The 13,880-nt window shown below is 41.8% G+C and overlaps 1 protein-coding gene across 1 annotated transcript in view; it reads left to right on the forward strand.

Moving 5' to 3' along the window:
• The window catches only part of CASD1 (CAS1 domain containing 1), a 30,869-nt gene that overhangs the window by 4,237 nt on the left and 12,752 nt on the right, over positions 1 to 13,880 (forward strand). Inside the window, exons 2-9 of the mRNA XM_068157032.1 lie at positions 1,734 to 1,830; positions 2,488 to 2,608; positions 4,068 to 4,112; positions 6,393 to 6,455; positions 7,363 to 7,407; positions 9,139 to 9,262; positions 10,904 to 11,118; positions 12,940 to 13,365. Coding sequence (XP_068013133.1) covers positions 1,734 to 1,830; positions 2,488 to 2,608; positions 4,068 to 4,112; positions 6,393 to 6,455; positions 7,363 to 7,407; positions 9,139 to 9,262; positions 10,904 to 11,118; positions 12,940 to 13,365 — 1,136 coding nt within the window. The remainder of the gene's footprint in view (positions 1 to 1,733; positions 1,831 to 2,487; positions 2,609 to 4,067; positions 4,113 to 6,392; positions 6,456 to 7,362; positions 7,408 to 9,138; positions 9,263 to 10,903; positions 11,119 to 12,939; positions 13,366 to 13,880) is intronic.

The raw sequence follows: 13,880 nt of genomic DNA on the forward strand, positions 1-13,880 counted from the left end.
CTTATCACCTATGTATGTATTTTATTTACGTTTTTAATGCATTTTGGCTGTGTCTGTCAAAATACACATATTTGTTGGGTCTGGAGATCAGGTCTTATGCGGAGCAGTTGAGAGAACTGGGGTTGTTTAGCCTGGCAAAAAGGACGCTGAGGGGAGACCTCAGTGCTCTCTGCCACTCCCTGAAAGGAGGTTGGAGTGACATGGGCGTTGGTCTCTTCTCCTTGGAAAGAGTAGAATAGAATTAGCCAGGTTGGAAAAGACCTTTGAGATTGAGTCAAACCTATCACCTAAAACCATCTAATCTACTAAACCATGGCACTGAGTGCCTTATCCAGTCTCTTGTGAAACACTTCCAGTGATGGTGACTCCACCACATCCCTGAGCAGCCTGCTCCAATGGCCGATCTCTCTTTCTGTGAAGAACTTCTTCCTATCATCCAGCCTAAACCTCCCCTTGCACAGCTTGAGACTGTGTCCTTTTGTTCTGGTGCTGGTTGCCTGAGAGAAGAGACCAAGCTCATGTGGACAGGGGGAGAGGAGACAGCCTCAAGTTGCACCAGAGGAGGTTTAGGTTGGAGATTAGAAGAAACATCTTTACTGAAACCGTTCTTAAAACCTGCAACAGGCTCCCCAGGGAGGTGGTGGAACCCTCATCCCTGGAGGTGTTTGAAAGAGGCAGAGATGTAGTGCTGAGAGACATGGTTTTAATACAAGACTTGATATAGTTGGAGAATGGTTGATCTGAAAAGCCTTTTCCAATCAATCCTATTCTGTGATTCTAAAATCTGCCTGACCAAGAGCTTCCAAAACAGTGATAGGGAGTAAAGCGTGACTGCTTCCATAAAGGCAGTTTACCTTGCCTCTGTGGAGTATGTCCTGTGGGTTGCTTACAGAGAACTAGCCCAGACTCAGAGCTGTGATTCAGATGTTAATCCAGACCTTTTTCAAGACTGTTAATGTTCTTCATCTTATTCCAGTTTTTCAGTAGTCATGATACAGTAGTGGTGGCAACTAATTGAAGTTCCAGGAGAGAAATAAATTTGGTTGTTAGAGTTTTATGTTGCAGTGAGGGAATGAAGAGCTTTGGATCATGGTAAATAGTAGCACTTGTTTGTGTTGCTACTGCTGGATTTGGTTGGATAAAAGAGCCAAGGAGTGACAGTTCTAATAGAGCCTGGTCTACAGTTTTTCCTGATTTTCATGAAAATGAGTGGGAAGAGTTCCAGGGAAAAAGGAAGGGATAGAAGTCTCACCACCATAAGGCTGGTGAGACACTGGAACAGGTTGCCCTGGGAGGTGGTAGAAGCTGCATCCCTGGATGTTTTTAATGCCAGGCTGCATGTGGCTCTGGGCAACCTGACCTAGTGGTAGGTGTCCCTGCCCATGGCAGGGGGGTTGGAACTAGCTGATTTTTGGGGTCCCTTCCAATCCTGACAATTCTGTGATTCTTTAGCTGCCACTTATTCCTTCCTCCACACTCTTACATTCTTTTTTCAAGAAGCAACACAGGAGCTACACTCTATGTACTATACTTAAAATGTTCTTTGTGCATCCTAAGCAGGAAGGAGCTTGAGGTTTTGAAGAGGGAACTGAGAGCTTTGATTGTCAACTCTACTTGAAACATGTTGTTTTTAATGCTTTTTGTAACATTTTCCCCAACTTCCCCCTAGAATCACGATTCTGTGTTTTAATTTCTGTGTCTGAATTCTAATCTTAATATTTAACATTTTAAAGGTGGTGATACATGTGAATATCTTCTGTCCAGTGGGAGATTCCTTGGAGAGAAAGTATGGCAACCCCACAGTTGTATGATGCATAAATATAAAAACAGGTAAGAAAACTCCCGCTCATCTGCCTGGAAAGAAAAGTGGTTGGTTGACTGCAGCTGTTGTAGTTGCACTGTCATCTCTTTCTCACTGCAGAGCTGATTCTCCAGGCTTTCAAAAACATGCAACGTTTATCAGAAGACAGTCTGTTCCTTGTACTTTATCTGTGTGTCCTCAGTGTTTGCCATAGTTGTATTTCTAGCTAAAACCGTGTAAACGCTGCTGGCAGTAGAACTGCAAGAGGCTGCAGAGCTTCCTAAGTCACTGTCAGAGTGCTGAAAGGGAAAATGCTGACCTTAGGTGTGGAATCACAATTGAAAAATTCCCCAATGAAACTACCAAGCATTTTTTTCACCTACTATGAAGAGAACTTTAGTTTTAGGAATTTACCTGGATCTTACCATTTTGGCACTGCTGTGTTTGTGACACCGCAACATAGGAAAGCTTTCTTGGTTGGTTGCCTCATCTCATAGCAGGAGAGTTCATTTTCATTTCTATGAAGTAAAGTTTTGATTCATTTGGCATGTTCAAAAAAGGATTTACCACTCCTTAGAGCTGGTTAGAAAGCTTGGAATTACCTGTATTGCTCTGTAGGTCTTTAAAAGGCTTTTTCCTAAAATCCAAACTCCCTGGAACATGAATGTTTCTGTTTTGTTTTGCAGTGAAGCAAAAAACTGCCTCCTAGACAGACACGTTGCCTTTATAGGAGATTCTAGAATTCGACAGCTGTTCTATTCTTTTATAAAACTTCTAAATCCTCAAGTCAAAGAAGAAGGAAATAAGGTAAGATTGTTTATTTCAATCATGGTTTTGTTTCTTTCTTCCTAATTTACCTCATAACTCTTCTCCAGGCTTCAAAAATACAAGGCAAGAAATGGTACCATTTGCTGGCCTGTCCATTTGGAAGGAGAAGCACAGATAATTTGGTACAGATGAGACAATTGGGAATCTGAGATATGAACTGGGAAGCCTAAGAGAAAGCTCTTGGCAGTCTGGGAATAAATTAATGAAGCTGAATTGTCCCAGAGCAACTTCTACTTCATATTTAGTTTCTTGATGAGAAAATGATTGCTCCTTTGTGTGTTTTTAAAGAGGAGTAATTCATGGCTTATAATTTGTCATTTTAAATGTCAGTTAAATTGCTGATCTAATCTGTTCATTAAAATCCTTGGGGCAATGACAGATTTCCAGATCTAACTTGAAGCTGAAAGTAAAAATAGCTCCTGGTCTCACCTTCATTTTGAAGAGCTGAGTGAAGAATGTAAACTGCAGTTTGTTGGGTGGAAGCAGCAAGAAAGGATTTAGCAGCATCATTTGTTGAGCAGAACATTAATTTCTTTTGCTATATCATGCTTCTTAGGTGTGTCCCTTCATGGGTGTATACACATATGTGAGGGGAAAGACATTTCACTTTCAATTATACATCAGATTTGTCAATTACTTAGTAATTCTGTCATTAGAAGTGCCAGCTTGCAGCCTGTCCAGCAGGCAGCGCTGCTCAAACCAAGGCGTTTGATTGCTTAGATGATTCTGATTTCCCTGGTCTGTTAGGTCACGGTTGCTGTTCAGAATTGGTGATGCAATGACAGAGTGCTGTAATTGATGATTCTGAGTCAAGAGGTATCTTTTGTCAGGTGTTTCTGACATCAAGATCTCATTTTGTGGAGGAGAAATATGCTTGTGTTTTTGGACGAGAATTGAAACTAACGCTCTTTTCAGTGATACTTTAAAGGAGGATTGTTTCTGCAGCATTTGTGCTTGCATTCTGATTTCTTACAGTCTCACTCTGCACATTTAATAATGCATTCCAGACTTTGTTTCTGCCCAAGTTGATTTTCTTTTATTCTTTAATTAAAACTGTGTCAGTTGTTCTGCTGAAAGAATAGGGGCAGGTGAAAAGGAAGGCTAAGGGACAGGAAGCATAAAAGAAGAAAGAGGAATCAAAAAGTCAGAGGTTTAAGGTTTTTTTTGGAGGGTAAACTTAGGAAAACATTTTGTACCTTTGTAAGAGAGTGAGCAGAATGCATTTCAAACTTTGTTGGATAGATTTCTTCCAGTAAAAATAACCTTTTATGGAAGTAGCTTGTTTTACTGACAAAGTAACATAAACATGAGTATACTGACAAGTGTATACAAGAAAAATCCTTTTTGCTGCAGATAAATCTTGGGATGAAAGCAAATTAGCATATGAAAGTAAATATTTTGTCTTACTTTGATTTTATTGTTTTGGGTTTTTTGACAGCATGGAAATATCCTGTTTGAAGATAAATCTGCTTCAATTAGAGTGGTAAGTTTTTAATCTAGCTTTAAATTGTAAGTCAGAATCACGGTGTTATTTCATACAATGAAACCCAAATTGCAGTCAGAGCTGCATTTGTCAGGTTGCCACAAGTGCTGTAAAATTCAAAAGGGAAAAAAAAAATCTTGAGACTATCCACATTGTTTATAGATTTCCACAAAATACATCACACTGTGTCTTAACATATTGATGGGTAGCTCCCCATGAGCCATCACTGCCCTCATACAGCCCAGAAGGCAGCCATGTACTGGGCTGCATCTAGAGGAGTGTGGCCAGCTTGGCAAGAGAGGGGATTCTGCCCCTTGACTCTGCTCTGCTGAGACCCCACTGCAAACACTGCTTCCAGTTCTGGTGTCCCAGGTATAAGAAGGACACAGAGTTGTTGGAGTGAATCCAGAGGAGTGCCACAAAGATGATCCAAAGGCTGGAACACCTCTGCTTGAGGACAGGCTAAGGCAGCTGGGATTGTTCAGCCTGGAGAAGAGAAGACTCTGGGGGGGACCTTAGAGCTGCCTTCCGATACCTGAAGGGATCCTACAGGAAGGCTGGGGAGGGACTTTTCATGACAGTGTATAGAGACAGGACAAGGGGAATGGTTTGAAGCTGAGGGAGAGTAGGGTTAGACTGGATCTTAGGAAGTTCTTCAGTATGAGGGTGGTGAGACTCTGGATTGCCCAGGGAGATTGTGGCTGTCTCCTCCCTGGGAGTGTTCAAAGCCAGGTTGGGTGAGGCCTTGAGCAGTCAAGTCTAGTTGAGAGGCTTCCCTGCTCATGGCAGTGGGGTTGGAGTAGATGATCTCTGAGGTCCCTTCCAACATGAGCCACTCTGTGATAGTACATTTTGAGTAAGGCTTTTTGGCTTTGAGTACTTGTATTCTGCTTTATCTTTGAGCATAAGCTCTGGAGTGTTTACAGTTTTTTTGTCAGATCTCATATTTTGGCCTTCCCAGGAGTAGGTTTCGGTGAGAAGTTTACTCTCCCACTACTGTGAGAATATGTATCTGGGGCTAACTTACTTGAAGTGGCGATTGTCATAATTGCCACTGAGCTCTCTGTGCTATCCCAACAAGTATTCCTTTGCCTGCTTTTGCATGGAGGAATAACCACAACGTTAATGAGAATGTGGATATTTTAAAAAGGAAAACAAAGAAAGTACTTGAGGGGAGGTTTTGTGAAGGGCTCTGTTCTCCTCTGCCCTGGCAATGGAAATGGTGTCCTCAATAGCTTGCTTTTCTTCCCATGACAGCTGTCAGCAGCGCTGGGATTCTGCTAGTTGTGTATTTGTTTATGCCCTGGAGACAGATCATGCTCTGTTCAGGAGGATCAAAGATGCAGTGTATTTGCTGAGCTGTCTCAGTGAGGTTTCGGTACCTGTTTGTGTATCTGGTTATTATTTGGGGTACAGAATAACATTTTAGGAGGTGAACCCATGGCAACGTGAGCCTGTGCTGTCCTACTCTTGCCCTTCACAGCATCTTCCTGGTTTTGTGCTGTAACTAACCCCGGTACAGCTGTGCAGTGGACTGGTTTAGGAGTCAGTTCAGCCAAAAACTAACCTTGTAGGACTCCTTTTTGGTCAGGTGTGATGTAGCTCATCATATAGTCACCTGAGTGCTGGAAAAGGAGGGGCAGAACATAAAGCAGGACGAGAGGACCGGTGCAATGTGGCTTCTGTTATTGTAGCCTGACAAAGAACTACACCTACTACATCTTCACAACTCCTTAAGCCTTTGTAGGTATCTAACCACCAAGATTTGTGATGGCAGGTTTGGGCTCTTGGGAGATGTCTGGGTAGGCAGGAATACATCACTAGTCAGCTGCTTCCTTGTTTTGATTGCTGTTGCCATTATTGGCATGGCAGCTTAATTTTCACACTCAGAATGGCTGTGACCCAATAATCTAACTATGCACAACAGACCACAGAAGCACTAGGAACAAATGGAGAGTTTAATTTTGCCCATTCTAGTCATCAGACTGACTATTCTGTCCTCCAGCCACTGCAGAGTGCTAGATGATTGCTCACAAATTCCTGGCAATTGATGAACTGACAGTGTCTTAAGTTCTGTGCAAGTGGAATATAGATATGGAACATTCCTTCCCTGAAAGGATTGTCAAGCCATGGAACAGGCTGCCCAGGGAAGTGGTGGAATCATAAAAGAAATCTCACTTTGGGTAGTGTTTTACCTCACAGTTCAATTGATAGCAATTAATTTGGGGTGTTTACTGCTTATCTTGAAGCTTACAGAGGAAATCTGCATTTATTTTACAGGATTTCCTGTGGCATCCAGAAGTTAATGGCTCTATGAAACAACGTATCAAATCTTGGACTGAGGTTTGTCTTAAAAACCTTTACTTTAGGAAAATACATCAAGTGTCAGAGGACTGTTACCTTTCTTTTTTTCCACTCACACAACTATAATTGTTAAGAGTCCAGCAGCTACAACCTATCACATAACTCCAGTCAGTTATATGCCAGAGATCTGAAATTTGACATCAAAATAGTGAAAGGGGGATGTTTACTGGTGTCTGTGTTTCTGGGCACCTCCTGGTCTCCTAAGAAAGGCTTCATTTGGGCTAAAAAAACTCAACCAAATCAAAAAACCTTTACTTCCTAGGAGCAGGTTGATTGCTATTCTTAAGAGCTGAAAGAATTTCCCTTTGCTTTGCTGTTTTGCTTCTTCTGTCTGTGATTGCTCTGCTTATATGTGACCAAACATTTTTGACTCCTATGGGTCCCCTCTGACCTGAGATGTTCTGTGATTTATTTCAGGGGTTCCAAACTGAAGGAAAACAGCAGTTTGGAAGGTTTAGAATGCCATGATTTTTTTTTCCCCAATATTTCCCTCAAGTTGCATCCTAATTATTTTAGATGTTTCAGTTCTGGTCGAGGTTGTCATGTTATTCAGCATAAAATGAAGTAATTATGATAACAAATAATATGTTTGCACAGCTTTTTGAAGAGAACTTCTGCTAAATGGATAATAATTTGCAGTGCTTGTTGATACTTTGCACATCCTGTGATGTGAAAATTCTGGGTTGATGTTCACTTTAATGTATCCACAATCAATTCTTTTGTCATCATCAACTGATGGATTGAGTCGCAATTAACTAAGATATGAGTCTGAATGAGCCTACTCAGTAAATAATAATATAGATATGAGTCTTAATTAACCTACTCAGTATAATAATAATAATGATGTAAATATTTAAAAACTGATTCCTTTTTACTTGTGTCTTAGGATTCTGTGGCAAAACCTCATATAATTGTAGCAGGAGCTGCCACGGTAAGCTATCTGGGGCATCTCAGTGAAGAAGAAAGTTCTAGTAGGCTAACTTTTCTGCTTTCAAATTGGTTGCATGATGAAGTTGTTATATTCAGTGCATAATAAAAAATACATTCTCAGTGGATTTGCTGCTCCAACAAGTAGTTCTATAGTATCAATTATCTTTTGTTATAGCTGTGGGATGTACAGTTCTTGCTTTTTGGCAGCAATTCTGGATGATCTCAGAGGTCTTTTCCAACCCAAATAATTCTATGGTTCTGTGATTCTATAATTAGCTTGAACTTAGCAGATAAAACAGGTTTGTTAAAAGCAGATAATTTATTAAAAGAACTAAATAGAAGTACCTGCATGCTGACTGAGATGCATTTCAAATAATCTCTTTCCAGTTATGAAAACCTACTTTAGTGCATGGCTCAAGCTGGAATTCCTCTTGAGTGTACATACTGCTTTTAGAGTAACATGGGTAAACTCATGATTTTTACATGAATGATTCAACCAAAGAGAGTGGACTTCCTAAATCTTATTTCACTGGAAGTTTCCACCACTGCTGTAGGTTGGAGCCTCACAGCAAACAGGTCTAACAGGGACCTGAAGAGGTCCCTGGACCCATCAGTTTGCCACAAGACAGGACCAGTCGTACCTGTGTTGCACTTGATAAGAGTCAGCCAGTTCTTCAAAACTTTTTAGGGATGGTTGTCAACAGCCTCCCCTAAAGAGTCTGTTCCAGTATTTGGCTGGTACTGGGAGTCACAGAATCACAGAATGTTAGGGGTTGGAAGGGACCTCAAAAGATCATCTGGTCCAACCCCCTGAGCCAAGCAGCTGCTCATCTCATTAGTTCCACACTTGATGTCCCTTCCAAATATTTTGGAACTGGAATTTGAAAGGAATGAGCTGTTATAATTTCATATCAGCTCAAATGCAGAGGGGAAAAATGTGTTCCATTTTAAACAGATTCCTTTTGTTTTGAGGGAGTTCAGGCACTCTACCAATGTGGAAGCTCCTAGGCATGCCAATCTAGGGTGAATCCCCCCAGTTTTAGGGCAATGTCATATTTGTATGCAAACTTCCACATACTTCCTGAGGGATCACAATATTCTGTTTCCTTATAGATGAAGCCCCTAAATTCCTTTCCTCTGTAGGATCCACACAAATATTTAAGCTTTAGGAATCTTAGATTAAATTAACTCCTCACAATCTGATGCCTGTCTTGGTGGCATCAGTCTTTAGATTTCACACAGAAAATGCCATTATATATGAAGAATGGTCTGACATGCAGGTCAGGGTGTAAAACTACAGGACTCTTAGTAAATGATTGTTTTTACTCACATGGACATTAGCCATAGCTGCTTGTTCTTTGTAGACAGCTGGAGATAGAAACCCACAATATGCTCAGCTGGACTCAATGATGTTAAAGGTCCTTTTCAACCTTAACGATTCCATGATTGCTGAAAGTCAAGAGGCTTTTAATTAAAACATCTTGCAGCATTTAATGTATGGAAAGAAAATCTGTGTGAAGTTGGAGGCCATATATTCTGCATTTGAGTAGTTTGTTTGAGTGTGACGCTCTGTCTGGACAGCTGCTTGGTCCGAGGGACATTTTTTAGCACTTTAAAAGTGAAGACTAAAGAAATAATCTGGCTTTATCAAAATAATTAAAAATAGCTACTAGCAGAGCAATGGAATCAGTTAATTAAGGATCCTCAGACATCTCTCTCTTTATTTCTCCAGTGGTCTATCAAGATTCACAATGGCAGCAATGAAGCCCTTGCACAATATAAAATCAATATCACTGCAATTGCTCCTCTTCTGGAAAAGTTAGCCAAAAGTAGCGATGTTTACTGGGTCTTACAAGGTAAAGTAATGAATAGTAGGTACCAATTTGTGCTGCCACTGTCTGCTGAATCATGATGGAAAACTTAGGCTGTACTGCTTAACTGTAGAGTAAGAAGGGTGTTGGCTGAATTCCAGCCTGGCCTTTCTTGCAGTCTTAACTAGCCAGTGTTACTAGCTGTTACTAGAGATGGAGAATTTAAACCTCTTTCAAGAAAATCTTTTGCTTTCTGAATCCTGAAGTTTTTGTTAGCTTACTATCAGACTCAGTATGCCGGGTCTATTCTCCCTGTGCTGTGCTCCGTGTGTGCCTCCTGGGAGTGAAGAACACAAGTGCATAAACCAGCTGTATTCCTGTGATTGTTTTCTATTGCATTTTCAGAGTACATAAATAATAGGAGAGGTTCAACAAATACAGTCTCTCTGTGTGTCTAGAATGAGTAGACATACTCTAGAGAATATGGAGAATGTAAGTTTCTGCAGCGAAACTTGCTTCTGTACTCTGAGCACTGCTGAGTTAAGATCCACGGCTCACAAGGATTCTGAGAGGTTGTCATTACGGCACCAGCTTACATTCTTTTGCCTTTCCTGAGTAAAACAGAGGTATGTCCCTGATGCTGGACAGGGAGCTCACATCTACGGTTCTGTGGGTTTTAGGACAGCATTTTAGATGATCATTACCTCAGTTAGAACCCAGAGCAGATTTTGAGCCCTGATAGGAGTATACCCAGCTGTACATTTACAGTCACATCCAATTTCCTGTCAAAGATGGTTCTAGAGGTTAACCTGAATCAACAATTCAAACCCATATTTATCTATACCAGAAGCACTTAGCTGTCAGAAAATATCTCCCCATTCTGTTGCTAAAGATCCAGTTCATTTAAGTCATCCCTGAGTTCTTTAATGGGAAAAATAATAGAAGCAGTCTGTGCACACAGAGTTGTCCAAGAGTAAGCAGCAGGTAGCTAGAGTAAATCAACTTAGAACTTGCAGCATGTTTTACCAGAGTTAGCAGCAGCTTTTGGTAGCAGCTTGCTGATTTACAGCTGACCTAGAACCCCACAGAGCTTTGTGTTAAGCTGTACATCATTTCTGAAGCCTGCAGGCATTTAAGTGATGTTCCATTCTTCTGAAAAACTCAGATTCTGCCATCACTTAAACTGGACTCAACAGGAGCAAGTGGAATATGCTTATGGACTATGACTTAGAGAAATGAGAAGCTGGTTTCTTCTGCAGTAACTAGAGGGTTTGAGAGATTTATTTGTTTTATTTTTCCCCACATGTCTGTTCTGCTGCCTATCTTCTGTCCTCTTGGCTTTGGAGTCTTTCCTTGAGGGATTCCATTTCTGAGAGAAGGCATAAGCAGCTTGCACTCCAGCATTACCCACTCTCTGTGGCTTAGGGGACATTAAACAGGCATTCATGTCTGGCCAAAGCTTTCTAATCTTAAGCATATATATGCATGAGTAGGGAATGGTGGTAAGAACATTCCATTACAAACAACTCATTTCTGTAACAGTCACTTACTCCTAGCTGTACATTTTTTGTGTGCCATTAAACAGCTGTGACTACCTAAAGGAAAAGAGCTTGTGCAACTTGAGCTTGCAGGTGTGTTTGACAGGTAGAAGATTAACATCCTCCTTCTTTGTCCCTTCAAATGCAGATCCTGTTTATGAAGGTCTGCTGAGTGAAAGCAGGAAGATGATCACTAATGAGAAAATAGATGCTTATAATGAAGCAGCCGTTCGGATTCTGAACAGCAGCTCTCGAAATTCCAAAGCTAAAGTGAAAGTGTTCAGTGTGTCAAAATTAATAGCACAAGAAACTATCATGAAGTCTGCAGATGGTCTGCATCTCCCCGAATCAAGCAGAGATACAGTAAGTGCCTTTGTCACTGGTTGTAGTGGTTTGAGCCTTAACTGGAGGTTAAGGGCTCAGATGATGGCAAACTGAGAATTCCTCCCCTGCCCCCCACCCCTTTTCCCTGATAAGGAAAAAGGAGAGAAAGGGGGGGGGGGGGAAAGGGGAGGGGGGGGGGGGGAGGGGAAAAGAGAGGGAGGTAAATCTACCAAAAAATAATCTGGAATTGGTTTGGAAGTAGAAGTAAATGTTTTATTTTTTATATATATATAATCTATCTCAGTAACAGGGAGGATTTACAAGGGTAGGGAATAAGGATGAATAGGAAAATATACAAAACCAAATTTGGATGGCCTTACATCTGCTTCTATGCATGTGGATTTCAATCCTTTAGAGAAACATGGATGCGGCAGGGACGGCACCAGGCCCGATCATATGGCAGAACCAGGAGGCTGGCATCGAGGCAGGAGCAAAAAGAGCAATTGGCCTCAGTGTCTTCCTTTTTATAGGCTTGCTGGACAGGAAGGGGGGGTGGAATAGACCACCTTTGACTGGGGGGACCCCTCCTCCTGGGAGGGGGAAACCAAGTCCCTCTTGTTTCACCTGGATCAGGTTTCTTTTGTCCCCTGGGGAAGCAGGGCTCTCGCAGCCCTCCCCCAGGATGGTGTAACCCAGCACTCTGGTCAACATGAAAAAGTAATGATAGTAACCAAGATTTAAATGGACTAACCTTTCTAAATGATAGTGTAGTTGAAATGAGCTGGCCCAGCACCCTGTCAAGCTGAGTCTGAAAACTGACCAATGTAGGGGAATCCACTGCTTCCTTGGGAGATGATTCCAATGTCCAACCCTTCTCATGGGGAAACATTTTCTTCTGGAGTCCAATGGGAATCTCCCCAGCAGTAACTTGTCCTCATAATCCCTTGTCTTTCCCTGGGACTCCTTGTAAAATCGGACCCTCCATCCCCCTGGTAGCCACCCTTTATATACTGGTGTGTGGTAATAAGGTCTTCCATTTGCCCATATAATTTGGTTTAGTAAGGAGTAAGCAAAGAGTAAGAAAGAACACAGTATTTACCTTCCTGGCTGCATGGGGCGCCCCTGACTTGATTTCTTCATTTATATTTAACCTATGCCTGCAGTGATTCCCTCTGAGCTTTGTTGGTCTGCCCTTCTTCTGACTGAGTTTTCCCACTACATTGTTTTCAGTTCTGCTGCTTTCATAGACTTACAGAATAGTTTGGGTTGGAAGGGACCTTAAAGATCATCTAGTTCCAACCCTTCTGCCATGGGCAGGGGCACCTGTCACTAGCCCAGCTTGCTCAAGGCCTCATTCAGCCTGCCCTTGAACATCTCCAGGGAGGGGGCATCCACAACTTTTCTGGGCAGCCTGTTCCACTGTCTCACCACCCACACTGGAAAGAATTTCTTCCTAATCTCCAGTATAAACCTACCCTCAAATAGATTTCAAGTACCAGATGAACTAAATATTCCCTTTCCACAGGTTTCAATCTCCTTGCCATGTTTTAGAGGCTTTCACTGCCCCTTTAGGACTGAAGTTTGGGAGGTGCTTTTTGTTTCTAGTCCATTTGGCTCTTTTATAGCTCCTTTAACAGCCAATAGAGAAAACTCTTCTTTTGTAAGGGTCAGGGTTATGACTTTTAGATATCTCAGGAAGCTCAAGGAAGAGATGTTTTGTCTGTAGCGTGACATTTTCTCTCTGTAATGTGAAGGGAGAATGACATGTGTCTGAGGGCAATGCAGTCTAGGAGGCAACATCATACAATGTTAACTTTGTAACTAGAGATTGTCTGACCAAACCGCTTATTTCTTTGACAGAATGCAATGATCCTCATGAATGTCTACTGCAATAAGATCATGAAGCCTATCGATGGCTCCTGCTGCCAGCCTCAGCCTCCTCTCACTCTGATACAGAAGTTGGCTTTCTGTTTCTTCACTCTGTCCATTATTGGATATTTAGTCATCAGCTTAATTCATCGGAATAATTATCGGAAGAACAAATCCTGCACTGATTTGGAAAGCGGAGAGGAGAAGAAACCTGCTGTCAACACTCCTAATGTTTCTACTTTAGAGATGCTCTTACACTCCTTCTGCAAACTTGGTCTAATCATGACCTATTTTTATCTGTGTGACAGAGCAAATCTTTTCATGAAGGAAAATAAATTTTATACGCATTCCTCTTTCTTCATCCCCATCGTCTACATCTTGGTTCTGGGGGTATTCTATACCGAAAATACCAAAGAGGTAATTGATGGTCTTCTTGGCATCTGGCTTATAATGTTATCTCCTAGTTTAGAAACATAGTGTTGTTTAGGTCGGAAAAGACCTTTCAGATCACTGAGTCCACCTGCCTTTAACTCTACCAAGTCTCATGCTAAACCATGTCCCTCAGCAGCCTCTTTGAAATACCTCCAGGGATGGGCATTCAACCGTCTACCTCCCTGGGCAGCCTGTTCCAGGCTTTGAGAACCCTTTCAGTGCAGAAGTTTCCTCCTAACCTCCCCTGGTGCAACTTAAGGCCATTTCTTCTTGTCCTGTCACTTGTTACTAGGGAGAAGAGACCAACCCCACCTGTCTCCAGCCTCCTTTCAGGGAGCTGTGAAGAGCAACGAGGTCTCCCCTCAGCCTACTAAACTACCCAAGTTCCCTCAGTGCTCCTCAGAAGTTTGAGTGCAAATAACTAACTGCTATAGACATTTAGATTTTTTTAAAGTCAGTGTAGCTAACCTGCAAAAAAGGCACTCAGTGTTTGCATGGAA

This window comes from Melanerpes formicivorus, unplaced genomic scaffold (assembly GCF_026170545.1).
Source record: "Melanerpes formicivorus ecotype bairdi unplaced genomic scaffold, bMelFor1.0.p_v2 SCAF_35, whole genome shotgun sequence".
In the NCBI taxonomy this organism is placed as follows: domain Eukaryota; kingdom Metazoa; phylum Chordata; class Aves; order Piciformes; family Picidae; genus Melanerpes; species Melanerpes formicivorus.